This window comes from Callorhinus ursinus, unplaced genomic scaffold (assembly GCF_003265705.2).
Source record: "Callorhinus ursinus isolate GAN/ISIS: 27379988/994484 unplaced genomic scaffold, GSC_fseal_2.0 scaffold57, whole genome shotgun sequence".
In the NCBI taxonomy this organism is placed as follows: Eukaryota; Metazoa; Chordata; class Mammalia; order Carnivora; family Otariidae; genus Callorhinus; species Callorhinus ursinus.
In genome coordinates, this window is record NW_027397119.1 from 498,499 (window position 1) to 521,063 (window position 22,565).

The 22,565-nt window shown below is 48.9% G+C and overlaps 2 protein-coding genes across 3 annotated transcripts; one reads left to right on the top strand and one right to left on the bottom strand.

Annotated features, from left to right (window-relative positions):
* The first annotated feature begins 165 nt into the window (after positions 1–165).
* FCMR (Fc mu receptor) lies at positions 166–17,945 on the top strand. 2 transcript variants are annotated; one of them, XM_073884604.1, is made up of 9 exons: positions 167–353; positions 1,629–1,730; positions 7,503–7,838; positions 8,570–8,701; positions 9,682–9,904; positions 11,713–11,843; positions 12,164–12,319; positions 12,630–12,688; positions 14,979–17,945. In XM_073884604.1, exons 2-9 carry the CDS (start codon positions 1,712–1,714, stop codon positions 15,153–15,155), a joined length of 1,233 nt encoding a protein of 410 aa, XP_073740705.1. In that variant the 5' UTR covers positions 167–353; positions 1,629–1,711; the 3' UTR covers positions 15,156–17,945. The 2 variants fall into 2 exon arrangements, with proteins under 2 accessions (XP_025710862.1, XP_073740705.1); XM_025855077.2 differs by lacking the exon at positions 1,629–1,730 and having other exon boundaries at positions 166–353.
* On the bottom strand, positions 16,989–22,518 carry IL24 (interleukin 24). The gene is made up of 6 exons (XM_073884605.1): positions 22,382–22,518; positions 20,932–21,130; positions 19,720–19,782; positions 18,698–18,856; positions 18,166–18,240; positions 16,989–17,072 (listed from the first exon to the last, which is right to left on the bottom strand). The coding sequence occupies exons 2-6, from the start codon at positions 21,100–21,102 to the stop codon at positions 16,989–16,991; spliced, it is 552 nt and encodes a 183-aa protein (XP_073740706.1). The 5' UTR covers positions 21,103–21,130; positions 22,382–22,518.
* Positions 22,519–22,565: the final 47 nt, after the last annotated feature.

The window sequence follows — 22,565 nt, forward strand, 5'->3', positions numbered from 1 at the left end:
TATCATGCCTGAGAGTTTCTAATAGTTTTTAGGAGCTGCCTAGAAGCCCTTTGAACCCTGGTGACCCATTCGTACTCAACACAACATGTTTTCTTAATTCCTAACTTCCGCTGTGGTTTGCTGGTATTTTCTTTTTTCGTCTAAGACTAGTTAGCAAACAAGACAAGTTGTCATTTCCTCATTTTCAAGCCTCGCTCCCTGTGGGGCCAGAAATCTCTTTCAAGCTCCAGATTGTGAAGGTTTCCTGGGTGAGCAGTGGGTCTCTCTGCTCCCGTCTCCAGGGGCTTGTGGATGGGACCTTCCTCTGGAAGGAAACATGGACCTCTGGCTTTGGTCACTTTGCTTCCTGCCAGGTAAGTGCCATAAGAAAACACCCCGCACATCTTACGAGGTTCGAAATGGCCACAGGTAGGGGAGTTGCGGACCATCTCTAGCTCTGCTGTTCCTGGATGGATTTAGTTGCAGGCCGGTACCTAGGGCAGGATAAGGATGGAGACCATGTGAAGTTTGGGAGGCCCTCCCCACTCTCTGCTAGTGCCCCTCTCTCCACTCCAGACACATCTCCAATGGGGGGCTCAGGTGTTGACTCATGAGGGCTGAAGGTGTCACCTCTCCTAGACATATTAGCCTGGTAATGGGGGATCTTAAAGCAAGTGCCTCCAAATTCCTTTCTTCCTACCTCTACATTCTCTTCTCTTTCTTTGGGTCTCTTTCACTGCTGATTTTCAACTTCAATTTTAAATGAAGACTCCCTCATCCATTCAGTAACCCTAATCCATTTCCCAAGTTCCATATCTCAATTTACAGCTGTCTTCTGGGAACCCCCGCTTCAATATCCCACCAAGATCTGAAGTGCAACATGCCTAATACCTTACTTCAATTTCCTCATTGGTTCCCATCAAATCAGGTACTCCATCCATCTTAACTATCTCTGATATCAGCTGCAGAATGCAGAATGTTTTCTTTTTTTTTTTTTACCACCTCTTCCCATTTATCCCCATCCAGACTTTGACCCAATCAATGGCCAATTCTTGTAGTTTCTGGATTAGTATTACCAGAATGAACAACAGTGGCAGTCTCTACTAGAGAGGTTAACAGAGGGAATGGAAAGGAAGAGAACACACAGTCATCCCATAACTATCGTTCCCACTTCCTCCAACCTGACCCACCTGCAGCTCCAGATTACTCTTTCTAATGCTTGACTCTAACCATAGGATCGCCCTTCCCAGCAAACTTCAAAGGCTCCCACTGCCTACAAACTCGTCCCTTGTGCTCCCCTTTTATTCTCTGAGCTTACCACACTCCCCTGAACTTCCCTAACCTCCAGCCAAAGAGGACTCCTGCTTGAACATGTGCTACACCTTTTTGCCACCATGTTCTCCCTCATGCCACTCTTTCTGCTAGGATCATCCTTCCTCTCACCTCCACCTTTTATCCTTCAAAGTCTACCTCGGCCTCCACCTCCTTCTTATAACTCTTTCCAGAGCCCATCTTCTGCATCGCCATAGGTGACCTCATTCTGCTTTATATTGTGACTTGGCATATATTCCCTTCATTTTGTTAATTAAATGATAAGCTCCTTGAGGGTCAAAATTATTTTTAATTCATATTTGCTTTCTTCCTGATAGCCTGAATACGGAAGAAAGTCAAATATTTGTTGAGTTGAAGATTAAAAAGTCATAAAAGTCCAAGGAAATGCAGCTTTAATGAAATGTCAGACTCTGTAAGAGGTAACTGAAATGTCAGACTCGGTGAGAGGTAGTAGGACTTATGTGAACACAGTGGATGGGTAACTAAACTTAGGCCTGAGAGGAGAGAGGGGTTGGGTAGGGGTAGAAGATCTCTAGGAGTGAGGGGTACTTAAATTGTACCGCTAAAGTCTGTCCTGAGCAATACCACCCTTCTAGCTGGGCCAGAGGAATCCCTGCTCTGGGTCCCATCCTTCTCCGTTTGTGACCTTCCCCACAGGGTGAGGAGTTCACAGACCCAAGGAGATTGTCCACCTCAAGCCCCCACACAAGTCCCCTCTTCTAGACCTCAAGTTCCCTGTCCAAATGACTCTGGGCCCACTTTTAATGACTGTGTGAACCTCTTTCCTGGGTCTTGTATCCTAGTATTGTAATTCTATAGAAGAGTGGCCACAGGTGACCGTCTGGAATGATATGAGCGGAGCTAATACATAGAAGCTGGGTTATCTGTCATGGACATACCAGGACTCTTGTGGTGTGGGCAGGAGACAGGGATGAGAAAAGAAGGGAGATGGGACAGAGACTAGGGATGTGGGGAACATTCTTTCCACATAGAAATGATTTAGAGTGGACATCTAAGAAGTATGTGAATTTGCCAAGACAGTTCATTCGTTTGATTTATAACTTTAAAATACTTAGACATATGATATTTGGGCCTTTATTTGTATTTCTGCCTCAGGTTGTAAAAATGTTGGGGTGGTCCTGGTTCCCAGGAACCAGTGCATGGGGCCCCAGCCATAGACCACGTTACCTGGAGCCCTAGATGAAGTTCCATAATAAAGCAAGGCAGTATTACATGGTATAGGCTTTCAAATCTTTTTTTTACCTTGACCCCCAAAATAATAATACATACACTTGTTGTTGTGACCCAGCCCATGCATGCGCATGCACGCACACACACGCACACACACACACTTAAAATTTATTCTTGATTTTTTAATATAATATGGGAATGAGTTTTGGACTTCAGCAGTTGGATAGATGCTGGTGTAATCTGAAACAGGAAGAGCTTAGAAGGAATAAGTTTTGGAAGAGAAATCAAGAATTCTTTTGTTGTTGTTGTTTGTCTATTTTTTTTGCTATTGTAAGTTTGAAATACATCTTAGACATTCAAGTAGAGTCCAAGTGGAGATATCAGAAAGGCGATTCTAGAGCTCAGAGGTACAGACAAGACTGGCGATAAAAGTCCTGGTGAAATCTACATAGAGTTGGCATTACAGCCATGGGCGTAAATGAGCTAGTGTGGGGAGAGTAAGGGAAGACCAAGAAGAGAACCGGTCCAAGTTCCAGGCTCTGGGGCAGCCCAACATTGCGAGTTGGATAGAGAAGGAGAAGAAAGTAAGGAAATTGAAAAGAAGCAGTCATTGAGAGTGTGGTGTCAGGGAAAGCCACAGACCATTAGCCTTTCAAGGTGGGAGGGCTCAGTTCCCTCTAATGCTGCCAAGAGGCAAATAAATGAAGACAAAGACACCAAATGTAAGGAAGATTTGGGGAAAAAAGGAAATTTGGGGAAAAAAAGGAAACTTTTGCTGACCTGGACCAACAGTTCTAGTTGAATGTTGGAGACAAAATTCTGACAGGTGTAGGTGGAAGAGGAAGAGGAAGTGGGAGGTGTGGAAGTGGATTCCATGATCATGATGACTCGTTTGAGAAAGAGAACAGAAGAGGGGTGGCAGCTGAGGGGAGGCAAAAAGTAAACAGAGGGCTTTTTCAACATGGGCAATATCAGAGCAGGTGTGTAAAACCACGGCAATGCCAGCAAAGAAGAGACCAATTGCACAGGGAGGAGAAAGGGACAGCTGTACCAGGATGGACTCGGGACACAGGAGGAGGGACTGGCTTTTGGGAGGAGAAGGGACTCTCCATTCCTTTTTTTTTTTTTTTTTTTTAATTATGTTATGTTAGTCACCATACATTACATCATTAGTTTTTGATGTGGTGTTCCATGATTCATTGTTTGGGTATAACACCCAGTGCTCATGACAACACGTGCCCTCCTTAATACCCATCACCAGGCTAACCCATCCCCCTACCCACCTCCCCTCCGAAACCCTCAGTGTGTTTCCCAGAGTCCACAGTCTGTCATGGTTCGTCTCCCCCTCCGATTCCCCCCTTCAGCTTTCCCTTCCTTCCCCTAGTGTCCTCTGTGCTCTTCCTTATGGTCCACATATGGGGACACTCCATTCCTTGTGACAGGACAAAGAGCAGATGGCCAGCCCACACACACCTGTTGGCATATGTGGGGGTGGGAAGTTGAGTTGGACGTTTCTCATCCTTTTTTAAAAAGTCACACTCCATCTGACAAACATAAAAATCTCAGGCCAACTTCCTCTTCCAGACATAATTCTGCTGCAACTTGAGTTGACAGGGCTCTCATCACCTGGAAAACCATGGCTACACAAAATCCAAAGTCTATCTCCAGAGCACGGCTCCAGCCAAGGCCTTGTGGGCATTTACCATATTTTTCATCATGGAAATTATGTGTTTTTTTTCCCCATGCTCCAAAAATATATTTTTATATTTATTTATAATTTATATATATAATTTATATCTATTTATAATATTATATATTTGTATCCAATTATATGTTGAGAGTGACTTTTTAAAGCACATATATCCCTGTCCCCTACTATCACCGCTAACAAGCAAGTCACCAACTTAGAGATCAATGTCGCTTACTGAGTAGCCTCTCTAAAATACCAATTTTAAGCAGGGGGGGGGTCCTTTAGTCATCTCTTCCACCCCTCCCGTTAGTTCCCAGAATCATTTGGAAATATAGCTATATAGTTCAGAATTGCAAAAATTCAAGGGCACCTAGGATGTTTATTTTAAAATCCAACTCCACAGGCCCCACCCTAGATAGATGTAACCACCATGACAAAAGGGAAGATCAGGTCATCTGCAGCCGAGTAAGTTCCTCCAAAATGAATCTTATGCACACTGTGCATAAGCTCTATCTTTTTAAAGATTTTATTGACTGATTGATTGATTGATTCATTCATTCATTCATTTATGAGAGAAAAAGAGAGAGAACGAGCGGGGGGGGCGGTGTAGGTGCAGAGGGAGAAGCAGACTCCCCACTGAGCAGGGAGCCTGATGCAGGGCTCAATCCCAGGACCCTGAGATGATGACCCAAGCCGAAGGCAGATGCTTAATCGACTGAGCCACCCAGGTGCCCCTGTGCATAAGTTCGAAACCAGGAGATTATGTCTGTCTTTTCTCTCTTTGGGAAATCTGCTTTTCTAGGCTTTGGGTGTGGGTTAGAAGCTACTATGAACTCCAAGGAGAGCTGGGGTCTGGTCATTTCACATCTCACCAACTTGTGCTTCCCTGGGACCAGCGCTCAGTGTATCCAGCAGTTTTTCTTGCGTTTCATCCATTCAGAGTTTGCACAGTAAGGATGCTTTAGTCTGTTCTGGCTGTTTCAATAAAAAACCATAGACAGTGTGACTTAAACAATAGATATTCATTTTTCACAGTCCTGGAAACTAGAAGCCCAAGATCAAGGTGCCAGCAAATATTGCCCTTGGTCAGGGTCCTCTTCCTGGCAGACAGACAGCTGCCATCTCCTTGGGTGCTCACACGGCCTCTTCTTGTGTCCACGGAGGGAATGAGGACACTGATCCCGTTATGAGAGCTCCACTAACCTCATCTAACCCTGATTACTTCCCAAAGGCCCCACCTCCTACTACCATCACATTAAAGGTTAGGGCTTCAAACCATGAATTCTGGCGGGACACAAACATGCAGCCCATAACAGAGGATCTGGGTAAGCCAAGGCTTTTCCAGAAGCTCATCCCTGAGCAGAGTGAGGTCACTGGAGGTGTCTGAATAGGTGATGGCCCCCCCTAGGCTCTTTCTTGCCACCGCCCACATTGTAGCATCTCGCTCTTGGGAAAGCAGCATTCGCTCTCCTTTCTGGCTGGGTTGGTCCAAAAATACATGTTCACTGGCAGGTGCTGGGCCTCACACACAGGTGTGGGATGTCTGGTCACACAGGGTAATTCCCCCACCCCCTTGATCAGGTCTTTCTCTTTGGAATGGGTCGCCCTTCCATTGCCATGTTCTAGTCATGAGGCTGTCTCACACACCTCAGTTTCCAACAGCTTAGATTACTTGTGTGAGGGTCCTCATGGCAGATATTATGGGTCTGGCTGGCCCCCCTGCTTCTCCTTGCCATTTAACACCAGCTACGCTCTTAGATTCGAACACGCTCCTGTAACTGCTTCCCTTCCTGCCCCTCTTCCCCACCTCACACTCCCAGGGTTGCTTCAACCTCTTCACTGTTATCCACACTCCCCCCTCTCTCCAGAATGTTCTCCCCAGCTCTCTCTGCTCATCCAGAAACCTCAAGCCCTGCTTCTTTCCTTGACTCTCCTCATCCTACTAAACTCTTTGGAGCTATTCTTAATGTGTGGCCAGTGAATGAATTTCAAGAAATTCGTCAACTCCTCTCTGCCCCATGAACATTCCATGTTCTCTCTCCTCTGCTGGCCTCTTTGGGGGCTGTACTCACTGCCTGGAAGAGTCTTTCCTCTGGCATCCAAGTGCCCTGGCCCCACTCCAACACACACATTTCACCCTATGCCCCTCTTCCCAGAAAAAGTGGACACTTATTGGGACCCACTTAGTTGATATTTAATCTTACTTAGACTTACCCTCTCTTCCAGCTGACTCTACTGCATTAGACCTGTCTTCTCTCAGCCACAACATAAGCTTTTTGATTTCAGGGACTCATGAACGATGTATTCCCCCATGCTTCACACCCTCCCCCACATACATACAACGTGCACACACCTGTGCACACATGTACGCACACTCACACACACCCTTGGCTTCCATCTGTGTTCCCTACTCCAGTGAAGACGGTCATCATTCTCTCAGCTGCCTTCCACGCCCAGTCTTTCAGGTCACAACTGAGACATCATTTCTTCCAGAAACCCTTCTTCAAACTACACCATCCCTCTGCAACAACATGGACCTGGTGTCTCCGCTCACTGCTTCCAAGGAACGCTGTGTATCTCCGTGGTGGGGCTCATTACACTGTGCTGGGGCTATAGTGACTGGCCATTTGTACAGCCCACTAAATGATTCATTCTGTGCATGGAGGGATGCCAGCTACCTTCCTGCCACATGAAAGGCATTCAATAGATGCTTGAGTTTTGTTGTTGTTGTTGTTGTTGTTTAATAATTTAACAAATGAAACCAAGGGTGAACAGTCGATTTGGCTGAGTGGATCTGAGGAAAACAAAACTAGACAGAAAACCTCTTGCGGCAGAATCGCACTGTGCCTCCCAACACCACACTGAAGTCACTTGGGCGCCATGTGCTGTTTGGAGTCACTATGGCATAACATCTCTCCTTGGCATGGGGCTGTAGTTTGGCTATATTCTTAGGGGGTTGGTGTCTGGGATCTTATAGGTTTGGGTTTGAATGAGGTTGAAGGTTATGTTAAGGCTTAGGCTGGGAGAGGTCTGGCTGGGAGCCAGGCTCCGGCCAAAGGGACCAGGGCATAGAGTGGGCTGAGGACATACATAGGGTTAGGGATGAGAACAGGCGGAGGATGAGGCCAGCTCTAGAGAGCAGGAGAGAGCCGAGGCTGAGGGCCGGCTGAGGCTTGGTCTGATGATGGAGATGGGTCTGGAGCTAGGAATGGGTGTGAGGCTGGGCTGGGGCCTGGGCTGGAAATAGGGCTGGAGTAGGGGATGTGGTTGGGAATGGGGCTTCCTCTATATTAACTCCCTCTCCCTGCAGTGGCTGGGGCTCTGAGGATCCTCCCCGAAGTAAAGATGGAGGGAATGCTGGGTGGATCCGTTACCATTGAGTGTCCGCTTCCTCAAATGCATATGAGGCTCTATCTGTGCCGGGAAATGGCCGAATCTGGAGGATGTGCCACCGTGGTGTCCAACAAGAACTTTGTCAAGGAAGAATACAAGCACCGCGTCACCCTGAAGCCTTGTCCAGATAAGAATTTGTTCCTAGTAGAGGTGACAGAGCTGGCCAAGGGTGACAGTGGAGTCTATGCCTGTGGGACAGGCATGAACACAGACCGAGGCAAGACCCAACTAGTCACGCTGACTGTCTACAATGGTAGGTGCCCCAGGCTCAGTGCACCCAGCAAATGTCTCCACCCGGGAAGGCTGGGACAACCACTGAACTATAGCAGTCCTCCAGACTCTCATGCCATTGCCATGTTAGCCAGTCCAAAGATCAGTGGGATTTACATAGTTGAAACCTCACAGTCCCCCAAATTTCCTGTCCAAACCATTTGAAAGGAACAAGATAAGCACTCTTCTTGTGTTGTACTGTGTCCATCCTACCCAAGGCCTGAGGGGAGTGGGGGTTTAAGATTGAGGAGAGGCTCTGAGACAGGCGGAAATTAGAAGCAAAGGGACATAATTGTCCTACATAGTTGTCCCATGAGAAATAGCAGGGATAACTTTAAAGGAAAGACAGTCATTTTTCAAGCCACATCTGTAGGCCAAACTTGGTACTTTATAATCAGATCCTTTCCGTATGTCTTCTCCCGAATCCCACCTTTCTCCATTCCTCCACTGACTTCCTAACTCAAATGCAGCACTAATCCCACAGCCTAGAATCCCTGTGGTGGCTAGTGCAAAGGTTGACTGAGTGAAGGTGAAAGAATATTTATTTCGGGGAAGTCTCAGCCCATTTCTTGTTCTGCTCTTCCTGGTGGACCCTGTTCTCATCCCCTGGCTGCCATCCACCCTGGCTAGGTCAATTTAACTCCTACCAACATCCCTTCCCCTGGTCTCAGTCTGCTCTTAGTGTCCACCAGTGTATTCCCCTTGCCTCCATAGAGTATGAGCCATTCTGGGAAGAGGAGCCGATGCCCGAGCCTCCACCTTGGCTTCATCGATTTCCACACATGCCGATGCCCCCTTGGCTCCAGATGCCTGTGCATGACAGTTCTTTTGAATTCATACCTAAAGGTCAGTTCACCAAAGCTAGGGCAGGGCAGGAGGTGGGAGAGATGATGTGGCATTGTGACAGTGGAGGAGGGGGGATGTGTTCAGTTCATTGAATGGTTGGCAGAGCACAGCTGAGTCTCAGATGTGTATTTCCCTGTGTTGGGAGAGGGTACCTCCCTGAGATTAGCATCCTTTGTCCTTCAAGCCCATCCTAAAGCCTTGTTGACTTGGCACTAATTGCAGCACTTACACATCACCACCAGGTGGCACCACAAGTAATGAGGGTTGTGCTCCATTCACAAAGAAATCTTAAGCTTTTTTATGAATGACTTGTGGAAACCAAGACTGGGCAGACCTTTTCCAGCCAGAGGTCCTTATGCCTGCTTTTCCCCATAAGGCTGTCTACATTTGCTGGAATACAGTGATTTTAACAATTCTATTTTGCAATAAAAAGACTGATGATTATACTTATGGTACCTTTACTTTCCTATATCCTTTTCCTGTTTTAAATGCATTTTGACATGCAATATTTCCATCACATCCTCACATCTATCTTGTGAGGTAGATACATTAATCGAACAATTGTTACACCACAGGACATTGCTGGGTGCCAAGAGGGATAGTGTAACTGAGTGTACCATATACTCAAGGTTGTGACTGATGGGTGTGGGCTAGAGGAGAATAGACAAGCACAGAAATACAGCATAAAGCAGCATGGGGATGGAATTATAAACAGGGTTTTCTCCATGCTCAGAGGAGGGCAAGCTCTTCTGCCCAGGAAATCAGAGAAGGCTTCCTGGAGGAAATGGCATTTTGAAGCAAATATATAGAGAATTCACTAGGTGTAGAGGACATGCTAAGAAAGCATTTCAGGCCACGAGGACTGCAAGTACAGAGTCTAGGTAAAGGGAAAGAGTGTGTTCAGGAAAGAGAGGGTGACCCAATCCTGCTAGAGACTAGAGTGTATAGAAAAATTCACTTTTTTCTGTTATCTCCTGCAGTTACCACACCAGCTGAAAGGACGGAGGTCCCTCCAGAAGTCCACTCCTCCCCCACCACCCCAATCTCTCATCACCTTCGAGTTTCCAGGGCATCTTCAGTAGCAGCTGCCAAGCCCCCAACCTTCCTGCCATCCACCACAGCCTCAAAGACCTCAGCTCCGGAGAGGCTGCTTAGGCCCCAGACAGCCAGCTACAACTACCACACCAGGCTTCATAGGCAGAGGTAAGGGGTCTCCACCATCCAGGATGGGCTAGAGGTCAGGCAATTAGACTAAAGTTAGAGGTTCCACTGAACTCTTCCCGCAACATTTGCCAACAGAGACGCTTCTTGTCTCTAGGCCACTGTGTACTATACTACCTATGAGTGTAGCACATTAGCTCATTAGTCCAATGACAAGATTACACTTGGCAATGTCCCAGCAGGAGATCCTGTAGAAATGAGACCCAAATCTTTAAGTCACTCAGCATTCACTCAGATCTGCTTTGATGGGGAACTAAATAAGAATAAAACTAACGACGAAACTATTAACTATTCAAGTTAGTTTCACCCATTTTCTTTTGCTTTTTCAGTGTGGCTACCAGGAATTTTAAAATTACATAACATTGTATTTCTACTGGACAGCACTGCTCTAAAGGGTGGGGGAACACCCAGAAAAGTGCTGCAGTGGACCACTAGGGGATTAGAGCAGCCTTCCAAAGAAAACCTTTAAGAATTGGAATGAATTTTGCCTAAGCAAAGACAAGCATGTTGATGAAGAAAGGGACCTCCAACATCATTTGGATTTTATAGATGAGGAACTGAGGTCATGAGAACTATGTGTTTTCAAATAGAACCAGGACTCCTGATTCCTAGTTCAGTAGACTACACAAGCCTTCCAGTGGAGAATTCAAGTCAATTCAACCAACATTTTTTTTTAAGATTTCATTTATTTATTTGACAGAGAGAGAGGTAGCAAGAGCAGGAACACAAGCAGGGAGAGTGGGGGAGGGAGAAGCAGGCTCCCCGCAGAGCAGGGAGCCAGATGCTTGGCTTGATCCCAGGACCCTGGGATCATGACCTGAGCTGAAGGCAGACGCTTAAGGACTGAGCCACCCAGGCGCCCCTCTTTTTCTTTTAAAAGATTTATTTATTTTAGAGAGAGCCCAAACGGGAGGGGCAGAGAGAGGGAGAAATAATCTCAAGCAGACTCCATGCTGAAGCCGTCTGGGGGCTCACTCGTGAAACCCTGAGATCATGACCCAAGCTGAAACCAAGAGTCAAAAGTTTAACTGTGCCACCCAGGTGTCCCTCAACCAACATTTTCTGTTTCCATTATCTGCCAGGCATTATGCTCTGTCCTGAAAAATTAAGAAAGATGAAAACATGAAATATCCAAGTCTTCTCTTACTAATGCAAGTCTGACTGTGATAAGGGTTGTAAACTGTATAAACACAAGAACTGAGGACAGTGAGAAAAAATTGATTCTAGTTTGCCATGATTGCAGAAGAAAAGAGAACTGATGTACTGACCCTTTAAGGAAAGTAAAATTTTAATCTGTAGAGAAAATGGAGGGAAGACCTAAGCAGAGGGCACCTCATGAGAGAAACATCTTTTCCACAGTTAAAAGAAAGTGAACTTGTTTCGTATTTGCACTCATCTTGTAGAGAAGTTGAGATGCAAACAGTCAGAAGGGGAACTGACATTTACTGATTGCTGCTTGGACTAGGTGCTTTCACTTCTTTATACCTACAATTTTGTTTCATCCTTGAACAGTTCTGTGAAATAGGCTTTACTATAATCATTTCCTCAGAAATGAGGCTCAGCGAGGTTCAGAGACTGATTCAAGATCACACAGCCAGTAGAAAGCTGAATCTGAATTTGAATACAGGTTTCCTTACTCCATAGACAAGGCTCTTTGGGGGCGGGGGGCGGGGGATTTTGTTAACAAAGGGACAAACCTCAGCTTTCTCCAAAATGTTGGCTACTCAGGAGTGCTGCCTTAAACCTCCCTCCCTCACGGACCTCTCCCTTCCCTCTCCTTCCTTCCTCAGAGCCTTTCACCAGGATCCCGTGCCTGGGTTGGAAGACCAAGGATTTCACATCCTGGTGCCCACCACCCTGGCCCTCATCCTGCTGGCACTGCTGGGACTGCTGATGAAAAGGGTCATTCAAAGGAGGAAAGGTGAGCATTCAGACACTGCTGGAACCTCCTTCCTCCCACCCCTCAAGGGAAACCCTGGAGCTTCAGATAAGCAGCCTGGGGCATGAGCACCTTGGGAGAGGGGTCAACGGTCTGGAAATGGGGACGAGGAGGGCGGCCCTTTGGTCTTCACTGTTGGGCAAGGCTGTGCCTCATACATTCAGAGCACCTCCACTGCAGCCCCGGCCAAGCCCCCGAGGAAGGAGAGAGCCTGTAGTTTCCCTACAGGGACCCGAGGGCGGGGACGGTGGCCACAGGCCCCTGACGCCTTTCTCCTCTTTACCCGCGGCTGTGCGCGGCAGCCCTCTCCAGGCGGGTCCGCCGAGCGGCCGTGAGGATGCGCGCCCTGGAGGCATCCCAGCGGCCTCCGCTGCATCGGCCCCGCGCGTCGCAGCCGCCGCGCTCCCAGAACATCTACAGCGCCTGCCCGCGGCGCGATCCGGCGGCGGACGCGGAGGGTGAGCCGGGCACCTGGGACGCCGGGCGGGGCGGGGCGGGGACAGCCGGAGGGGCGGGGCACGCCGGGGGACAGCCGGCGGGGCGGGGCGGGGCGGGGCGGGGCGGGGGCAGGGCCGAGAGGGACCGTTGGGCGCGCTGCAGCAAACTGCGCGGACGCCGAGGCAGTGTACGAGCCCTGCGCCTCCAGAAACGCCCCGCGCCTCGGCGCCTGCTCCGCCTCCTTAGGGCTTCCGGCGGGGCGGGGCGGGGCGAGGCGGGGGCGGACCGGACCGCGGCCAGGCCCTCACCTCCGTCTCCCTGTCTCCCTAGGTGACGGGGAGGTACCTCTCCCACGCCCGCGAGCGTCGGCGCCCCTTGCGGCTCCTCAGGTAGGCTCCGCCCCGCCCCTGATTGGCAGCCACGGCCCGAAGGGCGGTCCTACACCTGGGCTTGGCCCGGGGGTGGGTGCGTGGGGGGCGTTCCTGGAGCTTCCCGTTGGCCGGAGGGCACAGCTTTCCCAGCAGTTCCTGGGCCCCGAGGCTGGGAAGAGGTTGTGTCAGTTTCCTCCTTTGAGGGTGTCGGTGGACTGAGTGCCCAACAATTGTGGTAGACTTCGTTACCTGGCTTCTAGCCAAGCATTACTGTGGGATAAATGGGCGCTCAGTAGAGGCGATGGATGGCAACTCTACCGCACGGAAGGACTTTCATGTGAAAGAGCTGCGATTTCCAGGAGGTCTTAAGGGATTGGAATCTACCCAGTTTTACCTTAATATGAGGGAGAACTTTCTAGTAAACTCTGTAGGATCAGAGGAGGTACTTTGCCCAACGCTGGAGGTAGTAAGACTGGCCTAGAGGATGACTTGGCAGACAGATGTGAAGATGTAGATAGGATTCAACCCTTGGGTGAGGAGGATTCCTCTGGAAATCTATGAATGGACATAGGGAGCTCCTGTGTCTATGGATGGCCATTGGCAGATGGGTAAAAAGTATTTAAACTGTCCATTCATTTTTGTTTATCCTAATTAAGAAGAGAAACTATTTTATTCTCTAGATTAGCTCACAGTAGTTAAAAAACTACTACTACTATTGCCTCGGGAACCAGGAAAAAACTGTGTGGTGAATGTTCTTGTTTTAATTAGGGTGTAGACGAAGCTAATGCAACAGACCCTAAACCACAGGGTTCACAAGATGGAAGCCTGTTTTCCTCCCAAGTTAAAGCAGGGGGCCAGGAAGAGGTGGCCAAAGCCACTAGGTCATCCAGGGACTCAAACACCTTCTGTCTTGTTGCTCTACTATCCTCTGGAGTCCTGCCTGGTCCACCGTCAATGCTAAGTCACCAGCACCATGTCTCCATTCCAGCCCTTAAGAGAAAGTGAAAGGTGCTTCTTTAAGACCATGACGCTGAGGTTTCACACATCCCTTCCAGTCACATCCCGCTGGCCATAACTTAGTCATGTAACCACACCTATCTTCAAGGGAGACTGAGAAATGGAGTCCCTAACTGAACAATTGTGTGCCTTGCTAAAAAGGGACGGTGATACCCAGTAACAAGTAACAGCTCTGCCACAGTCACCTCCAGCTTCCTGGCCTTGCCCTTACCCACGCTTGCTAGAGAAGTTTCACAGTGGCGTAGGTATGGTCCAGCAGCACCATCTACCTTTCCACCAGCCCTTTCCTCTTGAACTTCCCTGCTGCCACACACACCCTCAGCTGAGCCTGTACCTTGCTCAAATCTTACTGTTCCTCCCTGCTTGAAACTCTCATTCCCCCTATTAGGGACAAAAATCTTGACTGAACCAGTCCACCACAAGGTGTCTATGGTTAATAGCTCAATATTTTAGCTTTTATAGGGAGCATCTTGATTTTTCAAGCAGAATAAATTACTCTTAACTGATGAACTGTAACAAGCAGTAGGAGATATATTTTTGAAACAAATTGCAGCTCATTCCCTCTGTGGTAAAGTTCACAAAGTAATAGTTCCTTTCCATGAGTGAGCCTTCCTGAGTGCCTACTATGTTCATGGGGTTGGACTTGTAGTTCTTGGCACTTGTATTTCAATAGGTGACTCTCCCTGCTGAAGCCTTCTTGGGTGGTTGTTATACTAATTGTGCAGTGTTGGAATCATGGCACAGCCCTGTCCTCCCAAGAACTGACCCATCCTGAAGGCAGGTGATCCTTTCCTCCTTTGAATGAGTTTCCTTCCGGGGAAGAGGCCAAGTGGCCTACTGCCTTCCTCCTCTTCCCTACCCCTTCCTGGAATGTACTGTTATGCCACACCATAGCCTCTCTGAGTCCTTACAGAGGTGCAGGGGATGACTCACTCTGCTTCTGAATAACTCCCTAAGAAGATGCATATTTATTCCACAAGTCATACCAACTAATCCCAGAGGGGAAACTCCTCTGGCAGCTGAGTCCCCTTCAGACCCATGCTTAGCCATGTGACTTTAGCCCGAGCCCCATTTAAGGCACTTCCTGCCCACGTTAGATTGAAGTGGTTTCCAGTTATCTGCGGTGAGACACCACCCTGAAACTGCCCAAGGCTGAGCCACTTATGTGTCTTTGCCTTCTAGAAATCAGCAACCATGCACATACCCCCTATTGCCCACTGTGGAAATCTATCTGGAGAGATACTAAAATCACCCTCCCCAGATCCAGTGATGCTTCTTTGGTTGTTTCCAGGTGTCTGAAGCTCTCTGGCTCCATGCCCCATCTCTGAAGACCAGCTGTGAATATGTGAGTCTCTACCACAAACCTGCTGCCAAAGTGGAGGACACTGATTCAGATGACTATGTCAATATTCCCTGCCTGACTCACCTATCCAGCTGTCCCCCTGGGCCCAGACCTTGGTCCCAATGAGTCCTGTCTAGCTGCTGGTTTCCAGTACTTGCTCTGTTTTCAGAGTCCTCATTACCTCCCACGCCAACCTCAAGTCTCGTTCCTGTCTCTCCTGAGAATAGCTCAGTAACCCCTCGCAGCTCTTCTTGCACACCTCTGCAGCCCCCTGTGGTTTTCAAGTGGGCTCTGGGCATGCAGAGCATTTGTCCCAGCACCACCTGCTTCTCCAAGCCATGGGATTTGCAGAATGTCTTTGATCACAGGGTCTTCGCTGCCCTGGCTCTAGACTCATGGCATCAAGCTGGAGCATAGGCATAGGTGTTGCTTCGGGACACTTTCTCAGCCATGGGCGTCACACCAATAGAAGGCCCCTGGACCTTCTGACGAAGATATGAAATGCCCCTGGCAACATCTTTGCCCTGATATTGAGGCTGGCTCTCACTAGTGAGCTTCTATTCATCTTGAGTCCTATGGTAAGGACATTTTTTTTTTTTTTGATGAAAGGTTGTAAATTTTCAGAATCATGCTTGTTAGTGTTAGTGATTATATGTATATATTCCTGAATCTTCTATACTGTCTCTCTCCCTTGATGTACATAAGTACCTTGACCCCAGTGTCTCCCCTCTTTTAAAAATAGGATGGTCTGTATCATCTCTTTATCTTCCTTCCGTGGCTTAGCACTGATATTTGTGCACTTAATGTTGTTCTGTTTTGACCACCCCAAACCGTTACATCTATCTGCATTCAGAAATGCCCCCTCATGTCTGCCAGGTAACTTCTGGCAATGTAGGGGAGGAAAGTGGCTTCTTGGAGGGCCAGGTGTTCTGCAATGGCACTTATGTCATGAAAGGAGAGCTATCCCCCCCCCCCCCCCACGTATACCTTCTCTTAAGTTTTCTGGGCAAGGGCATAGACAGACATTACATCTTTGGACTAAAGTCAACTACAAAGTTCAGCCAGAGCTTGAGACTAAAGAACACCCAGTCTTGCTCTTCAGAAGAAGACCTTTCCTGGATGCATAACTCAGCCTTACTGGGCACTTGCCCACACTTCGGGAGAAGAGGCTGCCAGAATTGAGTTCCCTGCTTCTTATCAGCAGGGAGTGTCACTGAAGATTGGACAGCAGTGTGATGACACCATTGGCCGTGTCAGCTTGACAATGGCACCCTCTCCAGGGGCACATAAGAATGAGTAGTATAAGAAAGGAGGGCCCCAAGGAAAAGGGATGGTAAGGATAAGATGGGGAGAAATGAAATGTGTAGTAAACCTGCTTTGTGCTGGGCACTCAGCCTGCGTCGTATCTCCTGTCACTTACATTCCAAACTGATGCCCCTCGCCTCCACCGAACACCATGCTGTGTTCCTGCAGGTCTCATGGCAATATGGTTTCTACGCCCTGAAGTACAACTTCATATCCCAACACCCCTCATTGTTCCTCAATCATTCAAAGACAGACAAAAAATCCCGTTTATGAAGCATTTACTGAGCACTCATCCATTGCCCCGCACCAGGTGCAAGCATTGTGGAGGGTAAAAAAGAAGCATGGGCACTGTCCCTGCTGCCTACACAGAACTTACAGTCTGACAAATAAATATGGCATCAGTTAAAACACTGACAGGAATTAAATAGAGTTGTAATAAATACAGAAATCTACTTTGTAGATTATTCACAGCATCCAAGAGAACCTTCCATGACTGTCTTTGGGGCCACTTAAAGAATGAAGTCTTTGAGGATAAGCCTAGCCAAGAATGAAATCCATCGTCAAGGGTGTGAAGTGCCCAGAGAACATCACAGGAAGGGATACGGCACGTTTGAAATGACATGGAGGACAAGAAGTGTATCCTGGTCTCGGCACTCAGAATTGGTAGAATCTCTCCATCCAGGTCAAGAGAATGTCCACTTCTCCAAAGGCTTTGGTTTGGGCCGCTTGTATGTCCAACTAAAGAGAGAGGAGAGTTGATGATCTACCATATTAGCTACAAGAATCGGTTTCCTTCCCACCCACCGCTCCTGGAGCTGGCTGTACCAGCTCTGGGAGGGCCTCTGATGAGCGCACCCACCCATCACTTGTTCCTTCACAGGGGTGGGGGAGGCAGTGAGGACTAATGGACCAGTGAGTAGCAGTGGGTAAGGAGCAAGGGAAAAGCATCTGGAGTTCCTGATAACAAGAACTATAGAATCCCAATGCAGGGTGGATTTTGCCACCTCCTGAATCTCCTATGCAGATGAAGAATCTGAGATCCAGTTGCCCCCCTTCCTCTGTATATGATTACTCTTCACCATTTATTTTTAGGATGATATATCTGTTCCTCAAAAAAGTGATCAAAATCATATTTTTTGTAGGGGGTCTGCGGATTAAATTTGGATTTTCTTTGTTGTCTTTATTTGGGAGACAGTAATGTATGTTCCCATACTTTTTTCCTCACAAACTAGACCATTTGAACATTATGGAAAATACTGTAGATAGGTAGCTTGTGTTTGGGGTAGGGGGCGCACCTCAGACTCCAACTGCCTAGCTCAAATATTCATAAAACTTTCACAGGGTAAGTCCTTAAAATGAAATCCTCTTGTAGGGAAATAGAAAAACATTTTAATTTGAAAACTGGCATGGGGTGCCTGGGTGGCTCAGTTGGTTAAGCGACTGCCTTCGGCTCAGGTCATGATCCTGGAGTCCCGGGATCGAGTCCCGCATCAGGTTCCCTGCTTGGCGGGGAGTCTGCTTCTCCCTCTGACCCTCCCCTCTCTCATGTGCTCTCTCTCTCTCCTTCTCTCTCTCAAATAAATAAATAAAATCTTTAAAAAAATATGAAAACTGGCACAAAAATGGACCATGTATTTTGTGGAGCTTGTGCAAAGTAGATGATAATTGATGCAAATATCCCTGTGCTTGTGCAAAATTAGGTGGCTTTGGGGCACGCCTGGTGGAGTCACCTGCAGTGGGTTCTGCATGAGGTCTCCAAGGCACCCTCGTGTGATGTTTCAGGCTAATCTACTGGTGGATAGGCAAGCTCTCGAATCCTGGCCTTGATTACCTGCTTAAATGCTCTCTGGAACAGCAGAAACCGCCGGCGTGCACTCTCACTGATAGAAAACATCTCCTTTTCCTGCTGGATAATAGAAAAAAAATTGTGCCAAGGGTTGGGTAGCAGCAGAGGCAAGCCCCCTCCACTCCTTCCTAGTGATGCCAGAGGGGTTCCCCCAGGCCAGCTCTGAATCCCACATTCTCAAGGTAGCCACTGCTGAACTCCCACTGGCTGTGGGGGCTGACTCCTTTCATTTTCACAGCAATCTGGCCACGTAGGGGTGATTATCTACATTTTATAGGTAAGAAAAACGAAGCTCAGAGAGGCTGACTGCTTTGCAAAGGGTTATCCAGCTGGTTAGAAGCAGACCTGAACTTGAATCCAGAACTACAAGTTCCAGATTCCAGAGCCTGTCCTCTTTCCCATGACAACATCGAATCCCTGTCATGAATAAAAGCCAGGACTGGAGAAGGAGAGGGAAGATGTCTTCTCAAAACACGTCATTTCCCGTGGGCCCCAGTCACAGCGTTGTTCGACTCACACTGGGTTGTAGTTTTGACGCAATGACAAAAAAGTTGTTGGCCAGAGTAGAGAATGACTTCCGGATCCTGGAGTCAGCTGCCTTATCCAGATAGTTCTTGAAAACAGTATTCAGGTAGAACTTCAGCAGGGCACGGAGGAGGTAGCAGCTCTCAGTGTCCTGGGGAGGGTCTGGGTTACCGCAGAGCCGAGCCCTCTGCCCCCACCCTGACCCAGGATGAACAACCCACATGCCACAAGAGGCAAGATAAGCACATAGAGAAAGAAATCGTCTACGAGATGCTGATAAACATTAGATCTGAAGGAGCCTTCGGGGGCACGCAGAGCGGCACCTTTGGTTGACTGGAGGAACAGCAGACCCAGAGAGGACAGACACGGAGCCAGTGGCAGACACAGACCCAGGAATCCTGATTCCCTATCTGTTTAACGTTCTTTCCTCTACACCACATGGCCTCTCTGATAGGGGTGTGTGTGGGGGGGGCAGGGGTGGGTGATGGACCCCGGAAAGCACCCGACACTTGGTGGTCCAGAGTTGAGAGTCCAGGGAAAGAACGGGAAAGAGAAATGAGAAAAGGAAACTACACTCTGGAACACAGGGATTGCACTCGAGCTCCCTTGAGCACCAGAGTGAAGTTCAGTGCCTTGCAGGGATCAGGGCTCAGTACATGTGCTCGCTGACTGCCTAGCTGGGTGAGGGGACAACAGTAATGGGTGAGAAAGAGGAATGTGAACCCATGAGACCTAAGCAGATGTGGAATCCTGGCAACTCTGGCTAAATGGAGAAAGATGCTTGTGAGCCTCAATCCGCACCACCCTCCATGCCACCACACACACATACCCACATAACCTGGACGCAAGGGTGATGACCCAGATGTTGACTTCTCTGGCTCACTGCCCAGCCATGTCCTGTGTAGGCTCAGTCTGGGCAGAAGTGGTCTCTATCAGCCTCCCCTAGACCACCCATAGAAGACAAGCCAATATGGCACCAGACAGAGGCATAGTCCTTCCCCAGTGTCTGATTACCGAGACGTTCTGCAGAACCTCCTTCCGTAGCAGCCGGACACTGGTGATGTTATCCTTAGCTTGCTTTGGGAATAGAAAGAAAAGATGTGTCCAGCTTGACGGGCAGCAGAGAAACCAACCTTGCAAATACATGCTGGCCCCCAAATCTATCCAGTCTGAGATCTCAGAGGCCAGAGGAACCAAGGGAGGACCCAGGAAGGGCTGAGCTGAGGTGGCCCCTCGGGTGAGGGTACAAGTTTCCAGCCACAGAAATCACTAAGCTCAACCCCCAGAGGCAGATGGAATTCCAGGAACTCTCTAAGACTTGATGGGGGACCCGTTTGATTCCTTTGGTCAGGAGGAAATAAGCCTATTTGGTTTAAGAACGACTAGGGGCAGGGTTTTGCCTCTGTATTCTGTGGGGGTTGGTGTGGGGTGGGAGTTGCACCTCCGAGTTGCCTCTTGCCCTTGGAGCTTCCCCTGCAAGCAGCCATATCCTCCAATTCTCAGACTGTATTCAAAGCATCTTTGTGAGAAAAGAGCTTTAGAGCTCATTTTCCCACCTCCTCAATGTGCAAACAAGGAAACTGATGGGGGAGGGGTTTTGTGCCTGGTTTCGAGGTCAAGATCACACCTAGGCGTCCTGTCCCCAGTCCAGCACTCTCCCCTGCCCCAGGCCACCTCACTAAGCTCCCTCTTTCTGCCCCAAATCTGAATCATTGTTTAAGGAGTGCATTTGCCAGTGTGAGTACTGGGTCACATTCAGGATCCGGAGAAATTCTCGGTCACATTTCACCAGCTGCCTCCTCCCACTTTGGCATTAGCCATTCTTTTTACCATTAACTAAAGCCTTGGCAGGTGGGAACAGACTAGCAGGAGCCTGGCAAAGCAGTTGGTGAAAACTCCAGTGGGTCGGTCTCAAAGCAGTTCCCACGACTTCTTGGTGGAGTCCCATGTCCCCCCCCCCCCCTGCACGTAGTTGAAACCCAGATGAATCAGGCCCCCTTCTTTATTCCCGTTAGGCTAATTTATTTTCCTAGAGATTGACCACATCTTTCTGAGCCTCTGTTTCCTCATGTGCAAGAGGGAATGTGCACTTGTGATGCCTCTGATTTCGTAAAGTTATCATATAGGAAAATAATTAGCAAGTTGCAAAGGGCTCCATAATCATAAAATAGTCTCCTGCGCTCACAGGAAGCCCCGCAGCTGGGTCCAGAACAACATTTCACTCACCACAATGTCCTTCATGGCCCGGAAGGCCTCCCACAGTTCCTGGAGAGCTACGCCCTCCACTCGGCAGGGTCCAAACTGGAACTCTTGGCCCTGGACCCCTGGCACCCGGCTCCCGAGAAGTAGGACCAGACTAAGGCAGAGGAGGGCAGTTGTCTGCCCTGGAAAGCCCATCTGCAGCAAAGGAAGGACCAGGAGGATCCTGCTGGAAGAAAGGGAGGCATCCCACTGAGGTAGGTCTTCTGCCCCACCAGTAGCATACCCAGAAGAATGCTCCTTGGCTCTCCCTCGGCCATCTTCAGGGACACACAGATGTGAAGTCAGAGACCAGGGTAAGTTCCCAGTTTAGAATATTGCAAACATGTGGCCTTGCTGGGGTGGGGCGCAGGTCTTTCTGCCCCTCCATCTCGTACCCGCTGGTCTCGTGTCTCTCTGAGCTTCCCCACCTTGCCTACCCACGTCCCCCACACGCAACACCTCCATACTTGCTCCATGACAGTTCTTTCCAGCCAACAACTGGCCAGTCAGAATTTAAGCAGGAAGGGTGAAGAAATGGGGGGGGAGGGCTTAAAGTGCCAAAGAACATGTGTCGAACATCCTCCAAACTTGGGAGGGTAGGGACCTTAATTAGGCATTTGCTTCTCTGAGCTCCGCCCTTGGGCAGGTCTTTTCTCCTCCCCCAGGAGAAGACCATCCTGACTCCTCATCATGAGGGAGCCCAGGGATTAGTCCTGACCCACTGGGAGGGGCCCAGACAGTACTCTGCCACCTCAACTGACCAACTCACCCCTGACTTGAAGAATTAACTTTTCAGGTAACTGAACAAGAGGGAGGAATCAGATTTCCAGGTGAATCACCTTTAAAACCTCCCACTAAAGCACCAGTGGATGACTGTCTGAAGGGGCCCCAAGCTTGGGGACCGTAACCCATTACCTGTTTGTCACACCCACGTGCAGAGAGTTCCTTCTCCCTGCTTTCTTTGCCCTTTGCTTTCCTTCCTTGCTTCCTTCCTTCCTTCCTCCCTCCCTCCGGTCCACAAACATTTAAGACCTGTCTCACTCTGGGCACTGGTCTCATACCTGAAGCCACTCATTTCCAGCCCTAGCCTGGGCAGGAAGGTGGGAGAAGACCTGTCCCCGGAATGACTGCCAACACATGGGCCAGAGGGTGCAGGATGAGAACCCAATAGCCTCAGTCACGTAGCTCAGTGCCTCACTGTCTCCCTCAGAGCCTTTTCATTCTGTTCCTTCAAACGCCACAGCCTTTGCAGCCTCTCTTGAAAATGCATCCCTGGGCCTCATAATCCTTCCAGCCTTCCTTCCGTCCAGCCCAGATCCTTCTTGGTGTTAAAGTGGAGAATGCAGCTCCTCATCCATCCCCCTGGCTCCAGTTCCCGATGAGGAAGCGGGCCAGTGCTTCGAAGCAAAGTACTCCTGCATCTCCCATCACTCACCTCAGGTCCTGCAAGGGATGCTTGAGGGCTTGCTGTTCAAGGGTGGCTGGCTCCTGTTTATGGAGGGGCAAGTTGGACAGGCACCTTCACCATTCACTGCTCAGGGGTGTAACCATGGGTGCAAGGTTCTTCTCCCAGCAATGAAAGCTGTTTCAAAAGTAAAGATGTGCAGGCTAGCAAGGCT

Bases quoted from the DNA above. Each gene is read 5' to 3' on its own strand.
- FCMR (XM_025855077.2), top strand. From the start codon at position 317: ATGGACCTCTGGCTTTGGTCACTTTGCTTCCTGCCAG. The intron at 11,844-12,163 runs GTGAGCATTCAG...TGTGCGCGGCAG, and splicing joins GGTCATTCAAAGGAGGAAAG to CCCTCTCCAGGCGGGTCCGC. The intron at 12,689-14,978 runs GTAGGCTCCGCC...GGTTGTTTCCAG, and splicing joins CGCCCCTTGCGGCTCCTCAG to GTGTCTGAAGCTCTCTGGCT.
- IL24 (XM_073884605.1), bottom strand. From the start codon at position 21,102: ATGGGCTTTCCAGGGCAGACAACTGCCCTCCTCTGCCTTAGTCTGGTC. The intron at 19,783-20,931 runs GTGAGTGAAATG...CTATTCCCAAAG, and splicing joins GGGCCATGAAGGACATTGTG to CAAGCTAAGGATAACATCAC. The intron at 18,857-19,719 runs GTAATCAGACAC...GACCCTCCCCAG, and splicing joins AGGTTCTGCAGAACGTCTCG to GACACTGAGAGCTGCTACCT.